Source organism: Rana temporaria, chromosome 2 (assembly GCF_905171775.1).
Source record: "Rana temporaria chromosome 2, aRanTem1.1, whole genome shotgun sequence".
NCBI lineage: Eukaryota > Metazoa > Chordata > Amphibia > Anura > Ranidae > Rana > Rana temporaria.
In genome coordinates this window covers 82,028,123-82,053,017 of record NC_053490.1, presented here as the reverse complement: position 1 = coordinate 82,053,017, position 24,895 = coordinate 82,028,123, and the positions used below count along the sequence as shown (strand labels likewise).

The 24,895-nt window shown below is 45.3% G+C and overlaps 1 protein-coding gene across 1 annotated transcript in view; it reads left to right on the top strand.

Annotated features, from left to right (window-relative positions):
* The first annotated feature begins 4,060 nt into the window (after nt 1-4,060).
* TEX26 (testis expressed 26) overlaps nt 4,061-24,895 on the top strand; it is a 77,008-nt gene continuing 56,173 nt past the window's right edge. The window contains exons 1-2 of the mRNA XM_040340458.1: nt 4,061-4,243; nt 9,876-10,077. Coding sequence (XP_040196392.1) covers nt 4,076-4,243; nt 9,876-10,077 — 370 coding nt within the window. The 5' untranslated portion in view covers nt 4,061-4,075. The remainder of the gene's footprint in view (nt 4,244-9,875; nt 10,078-24,895) is intronic.

The window sequence follows — 24,895 nt, the reverse complement described above, 5'->3', positions numbered from 1 at the left end:
GAAAAGGAAAAGAAGGAGGAAACGGAAAAGGAGGAGGAGGAAAAGGAAAAGGAGGAGGAAAAGGAGGAGGAGGAAGAGGAAAAGGAGGAGGAAAAGGAGGAGGAGGAAGAGGAGGAGGAGGTGGAGGAAGAGGAGGAGGAGGAGGAGGAGGAGGAGGAGGAGGAGGAGGAGGAGGAGAAGGAGAAGAAGTCCATATTTCCCGTACATTACCATGAGTCAGACATAGAATGTGTGGTAGTCTATATTGTGTCACATTCCATGTGTCAGATCTTCGACGTGTGATTCAAAGTCAACCTAATGAGGAAACATAAATACATAATATATTTTCATATTTACAAAGCATTAAAAGAGAAGAATGGCCAAACCTATTGTGTACTCTTTTGGGTCACTGGAGAACATTTACTAATGTACTCCTAGGACCCAGAGTCAGCTGATAGCGTCCTATTGCCAACTATCTGCTGACGGGGCAGAACGGCTCTTTGGGAGGGATTCCCACAGAATTGTTGAGCTCCATCTGGCTCCACCTCCACCTGGCTGCCTGATTGAGAGCTGACTCTGCCTTTTACCATGTGTCAGAGAGCCAAAGCCAGCTTCTCCTGCCTGTGGGCAGGTTGAACCAATTAGTTAGCTGCTGCCCGTCCAGGAAAGCAAGGGTTAACTTTTGTTCGGTTTCCTTAGATTTTGGACTGTTTTTGCCTGTGAAATGTCTACTTTTGCCAAGTTAAGTATTGAAATGTTGTCTTTGCCTGGTCTGAAGTTATTAAAGAGGTGTATCATAAGTAAGGCTAGGTTCACATCACGATTTTTACATCCGATAATCGGACCGTTAAATCGGATGGAATCGTATATGACAAAATCGTATGTAATCATATGTCAAAATGTATTTTTTAAATCGGATTCATAAATCGCACAGCTAAATTTTCCATCCGATTTTCACTAAAAAATTCATTAAATAATGTCTGGCAATGGCCATAAAGTTTTGGCTATTTGAATGTTTTTTTTTTGTTTTGTACAATAAAGCTTGTTTCAATGAACAAAAGGGGTGTGGTTTAGAGCTTGGAGAAAGAGAGACGAGCTTCCAGTGTCTAGTGCGCATGCGTAATAAAAAATCGGGTACGATTTATCGGATAAAAACGCACAGTCATCCGATTTATTTACGATTTAGATTGACCACAATATAAAAAAAAATCGGACACGATTTTAATACGATTTCAAATCAGGACCAAATCTGATGCGGATCAAATCGGATGCACTTGGGGACCTATATTAATGAATGGAAGTGAATGGATACGTTTTGCCATACAGATTTGTACGATTTCAAACCTAAGAATCGTGAGAACAAGTAGGATGATAAAATCGTGGTGTGAATGCACCCTAACTGCTACACACACAGTCAATCACTAGGTCTTAACACATTGGGGTATGAAGAGATATCGGCATGGAATGGAGTTATTTGAAGATATACTGTTAGGCTCCTTTCACACTGGGACGGGAGGTGCAGTGGCGATAAAGTTTCGCTATTTTCAGCGGCACTTTACCGTCGTAATTGTGGCGGCATTCGGCCGCTAGCGGTGTGGTTTTACCGGAAAATGGTTAATACTGCACGCAATGCGCCGCCGGCGGTATAGCCGTGGTTTCCTATTGCTTTCAATGGGAAGGAGCGGTGGAAGAGCGGTATACACACCGATCCAAAGATGCAGCTAGCAGGACTTTTGGAGCGGTCCTGCTAGCGTACCGATCCCTCGGGCTTTCACAATGGAGAAACAGCAGCCGCTGTTTCAGGTGGGTTTGCAGGCGCTATTTTTAGCACAATAGCGCCTGCAAACCACCCCAGTGTGAAAGGGGTCTAAGTAGTTCCAAGAGTAAGGCCCCTTTCACATTGAGGAGTTTTTCAGGCGATACAGCGCTAAAAATAGCGCTGCTATCGTGCCTGAAAAACTCCTTCACTGCAGACTCAATGTGAAAGCCCGAGGGCTTTCACACTGAGGCGATGCGCTGGCGGGAGACAAAAAAATCTCCTGTCAGCAGCATCTTTGGAGAGGTGAGAGGAGGGGCATGTATACCGCTCCTTCACCGCTCCTTCCCATTGAAAACAATGGGAAACCGCGGCAATACCGCCCGCAATGCGCCTCTATAGAGGCGCATTGCGTGCGGTATTAACTCTTTATCGGCCGCTAGCGGGGGTTAATACCGCACCGCTAGTGGCTGATACCCGCGGCAATTCCGGCGGTATAGCGCCGCTATTTTTAGCGGCGTTATACCGCCACCGTAGCTCCCGCCCCAGTCTGAAAGGGGCCTTATAAAAGTGTAACAAGCAGCCTGTCGATAGCGTGTATCTGTTATAGCAAAAAAAAATGCCGGCAACTCGATTGCTTCTCTTAAAGCTTTCACTGCAACCACCCGCAGCTAAAACGCGCTTCTCTGAGAAAACGCACAGGGCTGCCATTCATTATGAATAGCACCCGCACGCATGTAAAAATGCAGCATGTTTGCTGGTGCAGGAACCGCAGGAGAATTGCATTGGTGAAAATGACCATGCGACTTCCCTGCAGGCCTTGTTTTGAAAAAGGCGTATGCACATTTTGTTGCTGGAAAATCAGGCACCGCAGCCTATTTATTTCTGCTGTACCCGCGCAAACACGAGCTGAAAAAACACTAATAGGTAGATTCAGTAAGAGTTAGGCCGACTTATCAGTAGATAAGTCGACCTAACTCAGAATCTACGCCGACCTATGTTTAAGCGTATGCTCAAACAGAGATACGCTTAAACATATCTAAGATACGACGGCTTGCGCCATCCTATCTTAGGTTGCAATATTTTGGATGGCCGCTAGGTGGCGCTTCCATTGCGGCCGGCGTAGAATATGTAAATGAGTTTATACGCCGATTCACGAACGTACGCCCGGCCGCCGCAGTCGATTTACGCCGTTTCCGTAGCGCATTACTGGCCTAAAGTTATTCCATCTATTAGGTGGAATAACAATGTTAAAGTATGGCCGCCGTTCCCGCCGCGAGATTCAAATTTTTTACGTTGTTTGCGTAAGTCATCCGCGAATCGGGATTTACGTCGTTTACGTCCACGTCGAAATCAATAGGCCCGTGCGGCGTACGTAACCGCAATGCACACTGGGAAATGTAGTCGCCTGGCGCATGCGCAGTGAACAAAAACGTCAAAAACGTGAGGTCAAGCCTCATTACCATCAAACACGCCCCCCTCCAAGTCATTTGAATTTGGCGCCCTTACGCCCGCCCCCTTTAGGCTACGCCGCCGTATATTAGCAGGCAAGTATATTGAGAATCATTACTAGCCTAGCTAATTCACGGCGGCGTAGCCTAAACAGGCTAAGCTACGCCGCCGCAAAGTTAAGCCCATCTCTTTGAATCTACCTATGTGGTAGTAACCTAGCGTCAATGTAAAGCGTTCGTTTTGTTCACGTACGATAGAAAATTTGGCGTTTTTCCATTCAGAAATTTTCGTTTGGAAAGTCTAAATGGGATGTGGAAGGTTGTTGTGTACACACTATGTGACAATCGACCATCGCTCCTTGGATGGAACTTTCTCATAGTGTGCGCCTACTTACAGTAACACTGACAATCTAATCCTTTCATTTACTAACATGTCAGTGGGTTGCTTAGATACCGTGCACAACAGAAGCAGCCATTGTACTACCATCAATTATTACCAAAATGCTGTCTATACATAAATGCCATCATTATCACTAAGTAATGGGGAATTCTATAATGATCGATAACGTACTACTGAAATCTAAAGTAATAACTAATGTAATGGGGAATTCTACAGATCAGCAAACTATTGAGGACTTTACAGTGATCACCAATGTAATGGGAATTCTACAAAGATCATCAAGCTAACAGAACTCTACAGTTATTCATGTGCAGCATTTCCAATGTAATGAGAAGTGAGGGGTGTGGCCTGTGATGACCCCATAGAATGCAATCAGCCGTATCCCAGCACCGACCCACACTTTCCATCACACGGCCGCCCCTCCCACTCCACCCATCCACCTATCACAGAGCTCCCCGCACAGATCTCATTACTGCTCTGTCTCTGTACATGAAGGAGGCCCCGCCCCGAGCACGTGGTGTCTGTTTCCTGGCAACCGGAGCGTCAGAGCTGGAAGTTGTGCTGTGTGATGAGAAGAAGATACAAGTGTCACCGACAGGAGCTGGAGCGGAGCTGAGAGAGCCCGGGGCCCCTCCACCCAACATGATCAGTACTCAGGTGGGAGCTCCCAGTGTGTGCACCCCCATCCCCTGATCTCCATAGGAGTGTGCACCCCCATCCCCTGATCTCCATAGGAGTGTGCACCCCCATTCCCTGATCTCCATTGGAGTGTGCACCCCCATCCCCTGATCTCCATTGGTGTGTGCACCCCCATCCCCTGATCTCCATAGGTGTGTGCACCCCATTCCCTGATCTCCATTGGTGTGTGCACCCCCATCCCCTGATCTCCATAGGTGTGTGCACCCCATTCCCTGATCTCCATTGGTGTGTGCACCCCCATCCCCTGATCTCCATAGGTGTGTGCACCCCATTCCCTGATCTCCATAGGTGTGTGCACCCCCATCCCCTGATCTCCATAGGTGTGTGCACCCCCATCCCCTGATCTCTATAGGTGTGTGCACCCCATCCCCCGATCTCCATTGGTGTGTGCACCCCCATACCCTGATCTCCATAGGTGTGTGCACCCCATACCCTGATCTCCATAGGTGTGTGCACCCCCATCCCCTGATCTCCATAGGTGTGTGCACCCCCATCCCCTGATCTCCATAGGTGTGCACTTATACACTGATCTCCTAGTATCTGCACCTCATACCCTGATCTCCATAGGTGTGTGCACCCTATACCCCGATCTCCATAGGTGTGTGTGCACCCCCATCCCCTGATCTCCATAAGTGTGTGCACCCCATACCCTGATCTCCATAGGTGTGTGCACCCTATACCCCGATCTCCATAGGTGTGTGTGCACCCCCATCCCCTGATCTCCATAAGTGTGTGCACCCCATACCCTGATCTCCATAGGTGTGTGCACCCCCATCCCCTGATCTCCATAGGTGTGTGCACCCCATACCCTGATCTCCATAGGTGAGCACTTATACACTGATCTCCTAGTATCTGCACCTCATACCCTGATCTCCATAGGTGTGTGCACCCTATACCCTGATCTCCATAGGTGTGTGTGCACCCCCATCCCCTGATCTCCATAAGTGTGTGCACCCCATACCCTGATCTCCATAGGTGTGTGCACCCTATACCCTGATCTCCATAGGTGTGTGCACCCCATACCCTGATCTCCATAGGTGAGCACTTATACACTGATCTCCTAGTATCTGCACCTCATACCCTGATCTCCATAGGTGTGTGCACCCCATACCCTGATCTCCATAGGTGTGTGCACCCTATACCCTGATCTCCATAGGTGTGTGTGCACCCCATACCCTGATCTCCATAGGTGTGTGCACCCCATACCCTGATCTCCATAGGTGTGTGCACCCCATACCCTGATCTCCATAGGTGTGTGCACCCCATACCCTGATCTCCATAGGTGTGTGCACCCCATCCCCTGATCTCCATAGGTGTGTGCACCCCCATCCCCTGATCTCCATAGGTGTGTGCACCCTATACCCTAATCTCCATAGGTGTGTGCACCCCATACCCTGATCTCCATAGGTGTGTGCACCCCCATCCCCTGATCTCCATAGGTGTGTGCACCCCATACCCTGATCTCCATAGGTGTGCACTTATACACTGATCTCCTAGTATCTGCACCTCATACCCTGATCTCCATAGGTGTGTGCACCCTATACCCCGATCTCCATAGGTGTGTGTGCACCCCCATCCCCTGATCTCCATAAGTGTGTGCACCCCATACCCTGATCTCCATAGGTGTGTGCACCCTATACCCTGATCTCCATAGGTGTGTGCACCCCATACCCTGATCTCCATAGGTGAGCACTTATACACTGATCTCCTAGTATCTGCACCTCATACCCTGATCTCCATAGGTGTGTGCACCCCATACCCTGATCTCCATAGGTGTGTGCACCCTATACCCTGATCTCCATAGGTGTGTGTGCACCCCCATCCCCTGATCTCCATAAGTGTGTGCACCCCATACCCTGATCTCCATAGGTGTGTGCACCCCATACCCTGATCTCCATAGGTGTGTGCACCTCATCCCCTGATCTCCATAGGTGTGTGTGCACCCCCATCCCCTGATCTCCATAAGTGTGTGCACCCCATACCCTGATCTCCATAGGTGTGTGCACCTCATACCCTGATCTCCATAGGTGTGTGCACCCCATACTCTGATCTCCATAGGTGTGTGCACCCCATACCCTGATCTCCATAGGTGTGTGCACCCCATACCCTGATCTCCATAGGTGTGTGTGCACCCCCATCCCCTGATCTCCATAGGTGTGTGCACCTCATACCCTGATCTCCATAGGTGTGTGTGCACCCCCATCCCCTGATCTCCATAAGTGTGTGCACCCCATACCCTGATCTCCATAGGTGTGTGCACCTCATACCCTGATCTCCATAGGTGTGTGCACCCCATACTCTGATCTCCATAGGTGTGTGCACCCTATACCCTGATCTCCATAGGTGTGTGCACCCCATACCCTGATCTCCATAGGTGTGTGTGCACCCCCATCCCCTGATCTCCATAAGTGTGTGCACCCCATACCCTGATCTCCATAGGTGTGTGCACCCTATACCCTGATCTCCATAGGTGTGTGCACCCCATACCCTGATCTCCATAGGTGAGCACTTATACACTGATCTCCTAGTATCTGCACCTCATACCCTGATCTCCATAGGTGTGTGCACCCTATACCCTGATCTCCATAGGTGTGTGTGCACCCCCATCCCCTGATCTCCATAAGTGTGTGCACCCCATACCCTGATCTCCATAGGTGTGTGTGCACCCCCATCACCTGATCTCCATAAGTGTGTGCACCCCATACCCTGATCTCCATAGGTGTGTGCACCTCATACCCTGATCTCCATAGGTGTGTGCACCCCATACTCTGATCTCCATAGGTGTGTGCACCCCATACTCTGATCTCCATAGGTGTGTGCACCCCATACCCTGATCTCCATAGGTGTGTGCACCCCATACCCTGATCTCCATAGGTGTGTGTGCACCCCCATCCCCTGATCTCCATAAGTGTGTGCACCCCATACCCTGATCTCCATAGGTGTGTGCACCCCATACCCTGATCTCCATAGGTGAGCACTTATACACTGATCTCCTAGTATCTGCACCTCATACCCTGATCTCCATAGGTGTGTGCACCCTATACCCTGATCTCCATAGGTGTGTGTGCACCCCCATCCCCTGATCTCCATAAGTGTGTGCACCCCATACCCTGATCTCCATAGGTGTGTGCACCTCATACCCTGATCTCCATAGGTGTGTGCACCCCATACTCTGATCTCCATAGGTGTGTGCACCCCATACCCTGATCTCCATAGGTGTGTGCACCCCATACCCTGATCTCCATAGGTGTGCACCTATACACTGATCTCCTAGTATCTGCACCCCATACCCTGATCTCCATAGGTGTGTGCACCCCACACCCTGATCTCCATAGGTGTGTGCACCCCATACCCTGATCTCCATAGGTGTGTGCACCCCATACTCTGATCTCCATAGGTGTGTGCACCCCATACCCTGATCTCCATAGGTGTGTGCACCCCATACTCTGATCTCCATAGGTGTGTGCACCCCATACCCTGATCTCCATAGGTGAGCACTTATACACTGATCTCCTAGTATCTGCACCTCATCCCCTGATCTCCATAGGTGTGTGCACCCCATACCCCGATCTTCATAGGTGTGTGCACCCCATACCCTGATCTCCATAGGTGAGCACTTATACACTGATCTCCTAGTATCTGCACCTCATAGCCTGATCTCCATAGGTGTGTGCACCCCATACCCCGATCTCCATAGGTGTGTGCACCCCATACCCTGATCTCCATAGGTGAGCACTTATACACTGATCTCCTAGTATCTGCACCTCATACCCTGATCTCCATAGGTGTGTGCACCCCATACCCCGATCTCCATAGGTGTGTGCACCCCATACCCTGATCTCCATAGGTGAGCACTTATCCCCTGATCTCCTAGTATCTGCACCTCATACCCTGATCTCCATAGGTGTGTGCACCCCATACCCTGATCTCCATAGGTGTGTGCACCCCATACCCTGATCTCCATAGGTGTGTGTGCACCCCCATCCCCTGATCTCCATAGGTGTGTGTGCACCCCCATCCCCTGATCTCCATAAGTGTGTGCACCCCATACCCTGATCTCCATAGGTGTATGCACCCTATACCCTGATCTCCATAGGTGTGCACCTATACACTGATCTCCTAGTATCTGCACCCCATACCCTGATCTCCATAGGTGTGTGCACCCCATACCCTGATCTCCATAGGTGTGTGCACCCTATACCCTGATCTCCATAGGTGTGCACCTATACACTGATCTCCATAGGTGTGTGCACCCCATACCCTGATCTCCATAGGTGTGTGCACCCCATACCCTGATCTCCATAGGTGTGTGCACCCCATACTCTGATCTCCATAGGTGTGTGCACCCCATACCCTGATCTCCATAGGTGTTCACCCCATCCCCTGATCTCCATAGGTGTGTGTGCACCCCCATCCCCTGATCTCCATAGGTGTGTGCACCCCATACTCTGATCTCCATAGGTGTGTGCACCCCATACCCTGATCTCCATAGGTGTTCACCCCATACCCTGATCTCCATAGGTGTGTGCACCTATACACTGATCTCCCAATATCTGCATCCTATACACTGTCACCTATACTCTTTATACAGGGTTGCATGGCACTGCCACCATTAATCAGAAGGCCTCCTCCTCTCCACCCTGTTCTATTAAAGAACATGTTGTATTCATTGGAAAAATTTCAAGTTGTGACAGCTGTATTCATAATAAGAGACATACAAAGAAGTTGTTGAAGTGTATATTGGAAATAGAGGTCTTCTTCTTGAACAGCATGCTGGTGATAGTTCCTCCAAGCCTAGATTGTGCCATTGAAACTCTTAGCCTAGTGAAAAATCAGACATACATACATTAATTAAAAAGGTGGTACTTGGTAAAATCTCTCTTCTCCCCCCCCCCCGCCTCTCTCTCTCTCTCTCTCTCTCTCCCCTTCTCTCTCCCATTCTCTTCCCCCCCCTTCTCCCCCCCCCCCCCTTCTCTCCCCTTCTCTCCCCCCCCCCCCCCCCTTTCTCTCCTCTACTCTCTCTCCCCCCTTTCTCTCCCCCTCTCTCTCTCTCTCTCCCCCCCCCTCTCCCCCCCCTTCTCTCCCCTTCTCTCTCTCCCCTCCCCTCTCCCCCCCCCTTTCTCTCCTCTCCTCTCACTCTCTCTCCCCCTCTCCCTCTCCACATAACTGGGTGTTTGCTAAGCATGGCTTTTGTAGCATCACAACAGGACATGCAATGTTCAGGCTGCAACAGGCCATCAAAGAACGCTGATTCACCTGATGTGATTCTGGAGCAAAGTAACAAAGCTCTTGTCATCCTTCACCTGGATGTATGAGCCATAAAATAGAAGTATCTCCCTACTGCCATTCTATGGGGACTGACATCATCACTCATGGTATGACATCACTGGACACTTGTCCCTGCCCATCTACCTACAACAGACTGATCATTTAACAGTCATTGAACGGAGAATATTTATACAGTAATGGAAATTGGAAACATATAATCAGTATAGGTGACAGTTTACTTTTGGGGTTACTGTACAGTAGTACAAAGCATTGGTCTAATATATGCCAACTCATTTGTTTTATCTCATATTTTTATCTGCAGCTTAACGGTGATATCTTAAAGCCACAGTTTGTGGAACAGCTGAACTATCTGAGAGATAAAAGCAAGTCACTGGATGAAAAAGGAAAATGTGACCGCGTGACGGCATGTCTGCTTATATCCTCCAAGCTAGGTAGCAGTATGAAGCCACCCAGACCTCCAGACAAGACTCCGCAGAGACCAAAGACTGCTATGGCTGCTCTAGGTAAGATGCCCGTCTGTCTACATGATCCTCCTGGTAACGCTGATGTTATGTCTTCTAATGCCTGAAGAATTATCATTTGTAGTCCAAAAGTTTTCCTTTATACACATGAGTATACAAACGATAATTCTTTATGACACAGGAGATAATTGACTAAATGTGAGCCTCAGTTTTCTAAATCACTATCCAAAAGTTGTATGATCATTCTCATCTCTGACTATTGGAATGGCCTTTGATGGTGTGATTTTTTTTCACTGCAACTATGGGTTGCAGGAAAGAAAATAGTTTGATTCTCCCATCAACAGTCAGTATTGATGGGGGAATCCCTCCTGTGGAGCAATTGTGTTCTCCTGGTGGGGGGAGCCATCCCAGCCAAGAGAACACATATGGCTAGATTCAGATACAAATGCCTATCTTTAGGCGGGCGTAGCGTATCTCATATACGCTACGCCGCCGTAACTTTGACAGGCAAGTCCCGTATTTAGAAAGAACATGCGCCCGAAGTTACGGCGGCGTAGCGTATATGGGCCGGCGTAAGCCCGCCTAATTCAAAATAGGCTGGTAGGGGGCGTGTTGTATGCAAAATAGTCGTGACCCCACGTAATTGACGTTACTAACGAACGGCACATGCGCCCTCCGTGAAAGTATCCCAGTGCGCATGCTCGAAATCACGTTGCAAATAGTCAATGCTTTTGACGTGAACGTAACGTAACCTACACACAGCCCTATTCGCGTAAGACTTACGCAAACGACGGAAAATTTGACGCTTTCCCGACATCCATACTTAACATTGGCTACGCCTCATATAGCAGGGGTAACTTTACGCCGGAAAAAGCCTTACGTTTCTGAATCGGCGTATTTTGCTCATTTGCATATTCTACGCGGAAATCAGTGAAAGCGCCACCTAGCGGCCAGCGTAAATATATGCACCCCAAGATACGACGGCGTAGAAGACTACGCTGGTCGTATCTTAGCAACATTTAAGCATATCTCAATTTGAGCATATGCTTAAAGATACGACGGCGCGGATTCGGACTTACGACGGCGTATCTACTGATACGCCCTTCGTAAGTCTACCTGAATCTAGCCCATAATATATATAAATCCTGTGCGAGGAAACAGCAGAACCACAATGTGTCACCAATCACACCTGTGCACCACCACCTATAAAGTTGTATGCTTACCAGAGGTAAGCTGTAATGGGCCAAAAGTATTGGACGTGTTCCCAATAGATAGCGTTCTCCAATGGCAGGAAAAGCGAGCGATCAGATTGAACAAACTCAATGGGCACAAAGGCCGCAAAGCTCAGCGTGGTAACCCAAAATGAAGAGAGACTGACATAGTGTGTATCGTATGGTGAATCAGATTTAATAACCAAAATGGCAACTTACAGTAACAAACATCCGTATAGGACAATGGAGAGCCGGCCGGCATGCGATCTCCCGTTCAGAACGATGACGTCAGCATGTCTACCTCCCTACGTACGTTTCGCTATAAGATAGCGTCGTCTGGGGAAAGCTGCTGGTAATAATCGCATGAAAAATCCAACAAGCTGGTTGTACCCAAGTTAATCGATCAAGTTGGGTACAGTTAGCCTGCCCATACATGGTTCAAATTCCGTCTGGTCCCATCTGAACCCGCCGAGATTCAAACCGTCTATGGTCGGCTTTATTCCCCTCAGCCATTCCCCAGCCCACTCCTGTACATATTCTAACAACTACCCCCTCTTAATTGCCATTGCTTTGCGTATGTGTTTTCTCAGAGATTGTCCTACTTATTAACATTGGCTGAAACTTTGTGCATATGTACTGCTTGGACCAAGAAGGAGACAAAAACTTGTCCTAAAAATTAGGATTTTAGTTCAAATAAATGTAGCACTACCAACAAAAGGGCTGCTGAAGATTAGACAGGTTCTTTTCCAAACAGTGTAGAGACAGCCATTCACTCTGGCTCATTAATCGTCTAGGGGTTGTCTTTTGGAGTTTATTTGCTAAGAGAAATTTGGGAGGGGATTTGGGGTGATACAGAATACACCAAAACAGAACAGATCGCTAGCAAGGACACTTCTTGCTTGGTAGCACTAGTATAGGTAGAGTGGAACAGTCTATGACACAAATAGAGGTAGACTGGAACAGTCCATGGTTCATAGCTGGGGACCATGCAGCAGTATGAGCACAAATAGAGGTAGACTGGAACAGTCCATGGTTCATAGCTGGGGACCATGCAGCAGTATGAGCACGAATAGAGGCAGACTGGAACAGTCCATGGTTCATAGCTGGGGACCATGCAGCAGTATGAGCACAAATAGAGGCAGACTGGAACAGCCCATCGTTCATGGCTGGGGACCATGCAGCAGTATGAGCACAAATAGAGGTAGACTGGAACAGTCCACGGTTTTATTCATTGAAGTGTATTTTTTCCCCAAAAATTGCATTTGAAAGACTGCTGGGCAAATATAGTGTGACATAAAATATTGCAGCAATTGCCATTTTATTCCCTAGGGTCTCTGCTAAAATATATATAATGTTTGGGGGTTCCAAGTAATTTTATAGCAAAAAATATTGATTTTTAACTTAAGAAACAAGGGGGTTATCCACAAAGCCTTGGCGCAACGTAACTTTTCTGATTTAAGTTACTCCGCCGCAAAATTCCAAAGTTAGGTGCCGATCCACAAAGCACTTACCTGGAATTTTGCGGCGCTGTAACTTAAATCCGTCCGGCGCAAGGCGTTCCTATTCAAATGGGCGAGTCCCATTTAAATTAGGCGCGCTCCCGCGCCGGACGTACTGCGCATGCTCCGTCGGGTAAATTACCCGACGTGCATTGCGCTAAATGACGTCGCTCCGACGTCATTTGCTTAGACGTTACCGTAAATGGCGTCCAGCGCCATTCACGGACGTCTTACGCAAACGACGTAGAATTTAAAATTCGACGCGGGAACGACGGCCATACTTAACATGGCTTAGGACAACTAGGGCTTAGCCCTAGTTTTACGCGGCGGAACTCGACGTAAACGACGTAGATTTAGAGCGTCGGGCCCGTCGGAGCGTTCGTGGATCGCCGTAACTGGTCATTTGCATATTCTACGCCGGCCTCAATGGCCTCGCCACCTAGCGGCCGGCCTAGAATTGCATCCTTAAGATCCGACAGTGTAATTCAATTACACATGTCGGATCTTCGTCCTAACTATGGGAAACTGAGTCTGTGGATCAGTTCCATAGTTAGGACCAGGGATACGACGGCGTAACAGCAGTTACGCCGCCGTATCTCTTTTGAGGATCTGGCCCCAAGTGTCAGAAAAAGATTTAGACTTTAAGTGGTTAAACATCCTGCATTTACACACAGAAGTTTGATCTAAGAAAGAAGCATTAGTTACATTGTTTCATCTTGTTAAAAAACTTGGCAGACTGCCCAATTTTTTTTTACACACACACACACACACACACACACACACACACACACACACACACACACACACACAGAAGTTTATCCCTTTGATCTAAGAAGGAAGCATTAGTTACAATGTTTCCTGTTAAAAACTTGGCAGACTGCCCGGATATTTTCTTTTGACAGCTGAGTGAGCAGATAAAGTCTCTCCACTTGTTATATGAAAGAATTGGCAAACTCTGCATTGGAGATTGTCAGGGGGGTTGAATCGAGATCACGTTTTTCTAATGATTAATTGTGCAGCTCTAGTGTTTTGTCCAGGGGTCCTGCAGCCCCTCTCCTCTCAGCTAATAGATCCATACCCACAGAGGGAAAAGGATCAACTCCTTAGGGCTCCAGACTATTTATAGCAACCTCGCTCCACCTGGGGCACACCTGCTCTCCTGAATATTTAGACTGGACATTTGAATCCTCCAATCCTAAGCTCTAGAAACTTCTAAAGGCAATGGGAAGTAATCACATGCTTAGCTTCTCCTCTCGGGGATCAGGAAGGAATTTTTTCCTTTGCTGTAGCAAATTGGATCATGCTCTGCTGGGGTTTTTTGCCTTCCTCTGGATCAACTGTGGGTATAGAATTGGGTATATGGGATTGTACGATATTTTAAATTTTTTTTATGGTTGAACTAGATGGAATTGTGTCTTTTTTTTTTTTTTTTCAACCTGACTAACTGTGTAACTATGGACAGCCTCACTAGCCAACTATGGGCCAGATTCATAAAAGAGATACGACGGCGTATCTCCTGATACGCCGTCCTATCTCTGAGATACGATTGTTGTATCTATGCGCCTGAATCATAGAATCCGGTTACGCATAGATCTCCCTAAGATCCGACGGGTGTAAGTGACTTACACCGTCGGATCTTAGGCTGCAATTCTAGGCCGGCCGCTAGGTGGCGATTCCATTGCGGTCGGCGTAGAATATGCAAATGACTAGTTACGCCGATTCACGAACGTACGCTTTGCCCGTCGCTGTAAATTTACGTCGTTTCCGTAGAGATACGCATCGTAAAGATAAACATGCCCCCTAGGTGGTCTAGCCAATGTTAAGTATGGCCGTCGTTCCCGCGTCGAAATTTGAAATTTCACGTCGTTTGCGTAAGTCGTCCATGAATGGCGCTGGATGCCATTTACGCTAATGTCGAAACCAATGACGTCCTTGCGACGTCATTTAGCGCAATGCACATCGGGAAATTTTAGGGATGGAGCATGCGCAGTACGTTCGGCGCGGGAACATGCCTAATTTAAATGGTCCCCGCCCCATTTGAATTAGGCAGGCTTGCGCCAGGCGGATTTACGCTACGCCGCCGCAACTTTACAGGCAAGTGCTTTGTGAATCAAGCACTTGCCCGTAAAACTTGCGGCAGTGTAACGTAAATCAGATAGGTTACGCCGCGGCTAAGTTACGCGGAACTACGTGAATCTGGCCCAATGAGACTTAAGCTGCCCATACAATTTTCTTATTCAATTTCCTTTAGATTTACCTTCAACTATGTAGTGCAAGGGCCTACCTGATTGCATACAAATTTTACGTTTTGGGTTTGACCTCATATTATAGGGGTTTTGGTAAATTTAATGGAACATTTTACAAGAAAATTGTATAACGTATGGCCAACCTTCAGAGATGACACGAGGGGTCATGGTCCAGTGAAATTAAAACATGTAATACATGTACCAAGACATTCTCTTTATGAGAAATTATAAACCTTTGCAAAGCATGTGATTTAGTAACACTTCTAATATGCCTGTGCTATTATCTGCATCTATGCATCCATCCATATAGCAGAACAAAACAGGTTTCTAAAATATGTCAGCTATAACCACAGAACATACCTGATAAAAAAACATATTTCAAGGACTATGAAAAAGCAAAAAAACTGAGCCTCCTTCTCCCTTTAAGTAAAATTCAAAAACGTGCAGAGTGCTCAAATCCACAGCTGTCCCCTTAAAAATAAATGAAGTGTCATATAAGACAAATCAGAAAAACTTTCCAATCTGGGAAGGTGCTGTGATGATAAACCATACACTGAAAAATATTTTAAATTAAAACAAAATAAAAAAACAATATAACGTATATACTCGAGTATAGGCCAAGTTTTTCAGACCTTTTTTTAGGGCTGAAAATGGCCCCCTCAGCTTATACTCGAGTCAGTGTACCTGTCGGGTCGCGGACGTCCATTTTTCAAAAGTCGCGGCCTCCTCCTGGTCCGTGATAGGTGTTTGACACTGTGTTCCGCTACCACCTATCACGGAGGTTCTCTCATCCTCGGACTTTGCCAGCAGACACTGTATTCAGTGTTCAGCCTATCATGGACGTCCTCTTGTCTGAGGATAAAAGAAGGTCCGTGATTGGCGGAACACTGAACACAGTGTCTGCTGGGAAACTGAATCCGATGATGAGAGGAGCTCCGCGATAGGCGGTAACGGAACACAGTGTCAAACGCCTATTACGGACCAGGAGTATGCCGCGACTTTTGAAAAATGGACGCCTGTGACCCGACAGGTACACTGACTATCACGGAACAGAACAGGACCAGGAGGAAGCCGCGACTTTTGAAAAATGGATGCCCGCAGCCTGTCAAGAATACAGTTACACTGAGGCTGCAATGGGCACAATGAGAATGGGCACAGTAAGGCTACAATGGGCACAGTCAGAATGTTCACAGTAAGGCTACAATGGGCACAGTGAGAATTGGCACAATGAGGTTGCAAATGGGCACAGGAGGTTGCAAATGGGCACAGTGAGGTTGCAAATGGGCACAGTGAAGCTGCAAATGGGCATTGTTGACCCTCTTTTCCGCTTACAGTAGCTGCTGCATTCTCACCCTAGGCTTATTCTCGAGTCAATACGTTTTCCCAGGTTTTTGTGGTAAAATTAGGTGCCTTGGCTTATACTCGGGTCGGCTTATACTCGAGTATATACAGTAAATGCATCCAGTGCCAAAACAAGTGTATGCCATGTGCCAAATAAAGTAATCCAAAATAAATGAAAAAAGTCCAAAAAAATATCCAAATTAAACCCACCAAAAAAATTCAGATTATTGTCCGCTTTTGGATTCAAATAATCTTCTTTTACTCGGTGATCTCTCACAAGGGGTGATATAAGAGATCACTGGGTGAATTTTTTTTTTTGTCAGACTTTGGTTTAATTTTGGTATTTGTTATAATTTTTTTTCATTTTTTTTTTTTTTTTTTTTTTATCACATTATTTGGCACTTGGCATACACTTGTTATAACACTGGGTGAATATATAACTTTATTTAATTGTATTTTGTTATAAAATATTTTTCAGTACATGGTTATCATCACAGCACCCCCTCAGATTGGAATGTTTTTCTAAATTGTTTTTTGACACTATATTTCAAGGACTGTGTTTATTTAGGTTAGTATTGGTTTAAGCAGTTGGGTTCTGTACTTGTCAAATTCACTCATCAGGAAAATATGAATGGTCTGTTTCTAAGTAACCGCATCAAATAAACTAAAACTGCGGGAGGCTGTGTATAGTGGGATACAATCTGCAGAACAAGTAATGGGTTTCTAGAAAACGCCCTCTGCGTCTTTTATATCTGAGTACTTCAGGTAATTCCTGGAACAATCAGACATTTTACAGTTCAGTGTGAAATGGTCTACAAATTTCAGGAATAATCGTTTGTGGGTAAAAGTGGTTTTCACATTTTGAATATGCGCCGATCGATTTACCAATAATAACTGTCATTACACACGATATTCAAGTGCTGCTAATATTAATTTTTATGGGGAAAATGGGACTCTCTTTTGTTGGTATTATTTTACAAGAATTATTTTATTTTCTATTTATTTTAAATGGGAAGAGGTGTTAAAAAACGAAAATCAAATATTAAGACCCCTTTCACACTAAGGAGTTTTTCAGGCCGTTTAGCACTAAAAATAGCGGCTAAATACCACCTGAAAAACTCCTGCCCTGCAGCTTACACACTGAGGCGATGCGTTGGCGGGACTGCTCCAAAAGTCCTGCCAGCAGCATTTTTGGAGCGGTGAGAGGAGCGGTGTGTTTACCGCTCCTCCACCGCTCCTTCGCATTGAAAACAATAGGACACCGCAGCTATGCCACCGGCAATGCGCCTCTGCAGAGGCACACTGCGGGCAGAATTAACCCTTTTTCGGCCACTAGCGGGGGTTAAAACCACACTGCTAGCGGCCGAATACAAATAGCAGCGCTATACCGCCACCGCACCTCCCGCCCTGGTGTGAAAGGGGCCTAATAGTTTTTCATATACTCAAGCACAGCAAAATTAACCACTTCCCTATCGTGGATAATTCTGACGCTTCCCTCATATATGTAAAAATCATAATTTTTTTTTTGCTAGAAACCCCTACTTGGAACCCCCAAACATTGTGGCCCAGATTCTCGTAGAATCGCGCAAAACTGTGCGGGCGTAACGTATCTCATTTACGTTACGCCGCCGCAAGTTTTACAGGCAAGTGCTTTATTCACAAAGCAATTGCGTGTAAAGTTGCGGCGGCGTAGCGTAAATCACCCGGCGCAAGCCCGCCTAATTCAAATTTGGCGGGTAGGGGGCGTGTAGTATTTAAATTAAGCGCGTTCCCACACCGAACGTACTGCGCATGCGCCGTCCGTAAAATATCCCAGGGTGCATTGCTCCAAATGATGTCGCAAGGACGTCATTGGTTTCGACGTGGCGTCCAGCCCCATTCACGGACGACTTACGCAAACAACTTAAATTTTAAAATTTCGACGCGGGAACGACGGCCATACTTAACATTGGTTGCCCCTCATATAGCAGGGGCAACTTTACGCCGGGCAAACCTAACGTAAACGTTGTAACTTCACTGCGTCGACCGCGCGTACGTTCGGGAATTCGCGTATCTAGCTAATTTGCATACTCGACGGGGAAAACGACGGAGGCGACACCTAGCGGACAAAAAAAAAATTGCATTAAAGATCCGACGGCGTAAGAGCCTTATGCCTGTCGGATCTAATGGATATCTATGCGTAACTGATTCTAAGAATCAGTCGCATAGATACGACGGCCCAGATTAGGACTTACATAGTTACATAGTTAGTCAGGTTGAAAAAAGACACAAGTCCATCCAGTTCAACCACAAAAAACAAAATAAAAAAACACAGTAAAATCCTATACACCCAACTTCATACCCACAGTTGATCCAGAGGAAGGCAAAAAACCCCAGCGGAGCATGATCCAATTTGCTACAGCAGGGGAAAAAATTCCTTCCTGATCCCCCGAGAGGCAATCGGATTTACCCTGGATCAACTTTACCTACAAATCTTAGTACTCAGTTATATTCTGTACATTTAGGAAAGAATCCAGACCTTTCTTAAAGCAATCTACTGATCTGGCCAGAACCACCTCTGGAGGGAGTCTGTTCCACATTTTCACAGCTCTTACTGTGAAAAAACCTTTCCGTATTTGGAGGTGAAATCTCTTTTCCTCTAGACGTAAAGAGTGCCCCCTTGTCCTCAGTGATGACCGTAAAGTGAATAACTCAACACCAAGTTCACTGTATGGACCTCTTATATATTTGTACATGTTGATCATATCCCCCCTTATTCTCCTCTTCTCAAGAGTGAATAAATCTAGTTCCTCTAATCTTTCCTCATAGCTGAGCTCCTCCATGCCTCTTATCAGTTTGGTTGCCCTTCTCTGCACTTTCTCCAGTTCTCCGATGTCCTTTTTGAGAACTGGTGCCCAAAACTGAACTGCATATTCCAGATGAGGTCTTACTAATGATTTGTACAGGGGCAAAATTATATCTCTGTCTCTGGAGTCCATACCTCTCTTAATACAAGAAAGGACTTTGCTCGCTTTGGAAACCGCAGCTTGGCATTGCATGCCATTATTGAGCTTATGATCAACTAAAACCCCCAGATCTTTCTCCACTACAGACCCCCCCAGTTGTACTCCCCCTAGTATGTATGATGCATGCATATTCTTAGCCCCCAAGTGCATAACTTTACATTTATCTACATTAAACCTCATCTGCCACTTAGTCGCCCAATCAGACAGAGCATTGAGGTCGGCTTGTAAATTGGAGACATCCTGTAAGGACGTTATTCCACTGCATAGCTTGGTGTCATCTGCAAAGACAGAAATGTTACTTTTGATCTCAGACCCAATATCATTTATAAATATATTGAAAAGTAAGGGTCCCAGCACTGAACCTTGGGGTACACCACTGATAACATTGGACCATTCAGAGTAAGAATCATTAACCACGACTCTCTGAATTCTGGCTTTCAGCCAGTTTTCTATCCATTTACAAACTGATATATCCAATCCTGTAGACCTTACCTTACACATGAGCTGTGTGTGCGGAACTGTATCGAACGCTTTTGTAAAATCCAAATATATCACGTCCACAGCCACGCCTCTGTCCAGGGTTTTACTTACCTCTTCATAAAAGGAAATCAGGTTTGTCTGACAACTTCTGTCTTTCATGAATCCATGTTGTCTGCTGCTTAAATAGTTTTTTTCCAGCAAGAACTCATCCATGTGGTCTTTTATTAAACGTTCCAGTATCTTCCCAACTATAGAAGTTAAACTAACAGGTCTATAGTTACTTGGTAAAGACTTTGTTCCCTTTTTAAATATGGGCACCACATTGGCCCTGCGCCAATCCAGTGGTACTATTCCTGTCTTTAATGAGTCCCTAAATATTAGATACAGTGGCTTTGAAATGACAGAGCTCAACTCACCTAGGATCCGTGGGTGGATGCCATCAGGTCCAGGTGCTTTATCCACCTTTATTCTGTCTAAATATTTCTGGACCATATCACTTTTGAGCCATTGTGGATTTGGGGCTGTGTCACTCCCACCCCCATTTTGGACATGAGCTCCCCCATGCTCCATTGTATACACAGAGCTGAAGAAAACATTTAATAAATTTGCCTTCTCTTTGTCCCCAGTCACCCACTCTAGATTATTTTGTAAGGGGCCTACATGCTCAGACTTCACCTTTTTACTATTAATATATTTAAAGAATTTTTTGGGGTTTGTCCTACTATCTTTTGCAATCTGTCGTTCGTTTTGAATTTTTGCATCCTTGATTTCCTTTTTGCATATCCTGTTATATTCTTTGTAACATTTAAACAACACTAGTGTTCCTTCATTTTTATATTTTTTAAAAGCTACTTTCTTATTGTTTATAGCTTTTTTAACTTTGACCGTGAGCCACATAGGTTTTATTTTTAGCCTTTTAAACTTATTGCCCATGGGAACATACTTTGCAGTGAGGTTCCACACAGTCTTTTTGAAGAATTCCCATTTCTGTTCTGTGTTCATCTGTGCCAATAGTCCCTCCCAGTCCAAGTCCTGGAGAGCAGCCCTCATCCTTGGAAAATTTGCTCTCTTAAAATTTAGTGTTTTAATATTTCCTGTATATATTTCTTGCTTATAGTTAACATTAAATGAAATCATGTTATGATCACTGCTACCCAGGTGTTCCTTTATCTGAACATTAGTAATAAGCTCTGCATGGTTTGAAATTATCAGGTCCAACAGGGCATCATTCCTAGTTGGGGCCTCAATAAACTGCACCATAAAATTGTCCTGCAATAGGTTTCTAAATTTTTGTCCTTTAACTGTCCCAGAAGTGCCATTAATCCAGTCAATTTCTGGGTAGTTAAAATCCCCCATTATTATCACCGTCCCAGACCTTGCAGCCCTTTCCATCTGTGCAAGGAGCTGAGTCTCCACCTCCTCATTAACATTGGGTGGTTTATAACAAACTCCAATGATTAATTTTGAACTACGCACATCTGTATGCAGTTCCACCCATAATGCTTCAGCCTCATCACACGCTCCATCAACCAGGTTCTCTTTCACGCTTGCTTTGAGGTCACTTCTCACATAGAGACAGACCCCTCCACCTTTCCTTTTTACCCTGTTTTTACCCTGTCTTTCCGAAAGAGAGCATAGCCAGGAATATTAATAGCCCAGTCATGTGAGGATTGAAGCCAAGTTTCAGCAATACCGATTACATCATAGCTCTCCTCATGCATCAGAGCTTCCAGCTCACCTGTTTTGCTTGGCAGACTTCTGGCATTGGTGAACAAACACTTAAATGTATTGTTACATTTTTCTCTGGTGTTTTTCATATAATTTATAGTAGTACAAATGGCACTATTATTTCCAATGGCTGTTTGCAACATGGGAACTTTCTTGTCACCTGCCATAACCCTCCCCCCATCTATCCCCATTCCACTCTCCATTAATGTCTGACCACTAACTGACCTGTCTGCTCGATGTAATTCTAATTCACCCTCCCCCCTCAATCCTAGTTTAAATACTCCTCCAGCATTCCCATAAACCTCTCCCCCAGCACAGCAGACCCCCTTCCATTCAAGTGCAAACCGTCTTTAGCATATAGGCTGCACCCCAATGAAAAGTCAGCCCAGTGCTCTAGAAACCCAAATCCCTCCTTCCTACACCAGGTCTTTAGCCATGCATTCAGCTCTCTAATCTCCCCCTGCCTTTCCTGTGTTGCGCATGGCACAGGCAATATTTCAGAGAATATCACCTTGGAGGTCCTTCCCTTCCCTTACGACGGCGTACATGGCGTTGCGCCGTCGTAAGCCCTTTGAGAATCTGGGCCTATATGGTTTTTTTTTTAGCAGAGGCCCTAGAGAATTCATTAGTGTTCATTGCAATTTTTTATGTCACAAGGATTTTGCGCAGCGTTTTTTTTAATGCAATTTTTGGGAGAAAAAATAGACTTTAATGAGTTAAAAAAAGAAAAAACACAATCCTATAACCCATTCATTATGTAAAATATGAAAGGTGATGTTACGCCACGTAAATAGATACCCAACATGTCATGCTTTCAAATTGTGCATGCTCCTAGAGTGGCGCCAAACTACAGTACTTAAAAATCTCCATAGGTTATGCTTTAAAAAAAGTTACCAGTTTTGAGTCACAGAGAAGGTCTTGTGCTAGAATTCTTGCTCTCGCTCTGACGTTTGCGGGATACTTCACATATGTGGTTTAAACACCGTTTACACATGTGGGCATGACCTACGTATGTGTTCACCACTGCGTGCGGGGGTGCTTTGAAAAAAATTATATTTATTTTATTCATTTTTTTTTATTTTTACACTGTCCTTTTAATTTTTTTTTATCACTTTTATTGCTTTTGCAAGAAATTTAAACATCCTTTGCAACAATACAGCATGACAGGTGTTAATTTTAGTAGCAAATTTAGATTTAGTTTTAATCTTATGCCTGCGTACACACGACCGTTATTCATGTCATGGAAAAAAACGTTTTCCTCGACGTGATTCCTCTCAAGCCTGCCTTGCATACACACGATCGTGATAAAATGCTCGAGCAAAGAGCGGTGACGTACAATACGTACGACGGCACTATAAAGTTTTCAGATTCTACATTTTTAATGGCCATTTTTCTCGTCGAGAAAAATGCTCTGGAGCCTACACACGACCGTTTTTCAAGATCAATTAAAAAAATTGCATTTTTCTCGTCACGAAAAACGGCCGTGTGTACGCGGCATCAGTCTTTTGACTAAATATCCATTTTAGTTTTTGTCGTATTTTAGTCGACTAAAATCTCCAGTACATTTTAGTCTACTAAAATTAAATGGGTTTAGTTAAATTGTAATGCATTGAAGCATTTCTCTAGAATTACCAAACTCATTACCGTATTTATCGGCGTATATCGCGCACTATTTTCCCCTTAAAATAAGGGGAAAATCGTGGGTGCGCGATATACGCCGATAGCCGCTTCCCGCGCTCAGTAAGAAATTTTGCGCCGACATATACCGAGTGCAGTACACTCGGGTACATTCGGCCAGGCTGGCTTTGCTTGTGCTCACGCATAAACGTCACAGAGCGTGAGCGACGCCGAGCCTTGCCGAATGTACCCGAGTGTACTGCACTCGGTATATGTCGGCGGAGGCGGTCGAACTGAGCGCGGGAAGTGGGGACTCGACGTGAGGCGCGCGCTGGAGAAGCCGGGAGGACACCATCGAGGCCGCAGACTGACGCCGGACCGGACGATGGACCCTGGGAAGACACCAAAACTGTAAGTAATAAAATCATATAACTTTTTTTTTTACAGGAATTTCGGGGGCAACATTAGGGGTGCGCGGTATACGCGGGAGCGCGTTATACCGCGATAAATACGGTATATACTGCTGAAGTAAAAATCTAATAACATGTTATTTATGGCATTGAACATGTACTACAGACACAGATTTAGCCGTTGTGATATATAAGGTCTTTATAAATAAAACCAAGTTTCATAAACAAAAATATTGCTTTTTGACAAGCAGAAGTACAACTTGAAAATATAAAAAACATATTAAACTTTATTGGCTGTAATATCTGAATATATTATAAACATTAAATATCAAGAAAAAAATAAGAAAATACTTTTCTTCTTTTTTTTTTTTCATTTTCTTTTAGCAGCTTGTGATTATTGCTCCGGTGGTGCATTTCAACTCCTTTCCTTTGCACTTCAAGTTCGAATATCATATGTCAAGTGTTCTGTGATTGGGATCTTTTCACTAATGGACTGTACATCTGCTCCTTTTTGCCTTTTATGTTAGAAGTTTCATATTGCATTTATTGCACTTTATGTTATAAACTATAGTGCTGCTTTTGTCTTTTATCTATGCAAGGAATTGGTATCACAAGATTTTTTATAACACACCCCCACATATACCCAGGGCATGGACAAAGGGGTGGGGGGGAGGGCAGGAGGGGCGGCTGGCCATGGGCACTGTGGTATCATATGAGGTGGGGGGTTGCTGAGAGGAGATTGGGGGGTAGGGGATTTGTGTTGGGAGGACAACAACGCTAAACATACAGCCAGAGCTACAATGGAATGATTTAGTTCAAAGCATATTCATGTGTTAGAATGGCCCAGTTAAAGTCCAGACCTAAATCCAATTGAGAATCTGTGGCAAGACTTGAAAATTGCTGTTCACAGACGTTCTCCATCCAATCTGACAGAGCTTGAGTCATTTTGCAAAGATGGACAAAAATTTCACTCTCTAGATGTGCAAAGCTGGTAGAGACATCCCCAAAAAGACTTGCAGCTGTAATTGCAGTGAAAGGAGGTTCTACACAGTTATTGACTCAGGGTGGCTGAATACAAATGCACGCCACACTTTTCACATATTTGGAAAACCATTTTTCATTTTCCTTCCACTTCACAATTATTTGCCAGTGCCACTTTGTGTCTATTACATAAAATCCCAATAAAATACATTTATGTTTTTGGTTGTAACATTACAAAAGTGTGAATACTTTTTCAAGGCACTGTAGATGGCACTTCAGCTTTTCAACTACCACCTTGACTACAGGATACAGTATATAGCCTTGTTTGTTGTATGAACCAAT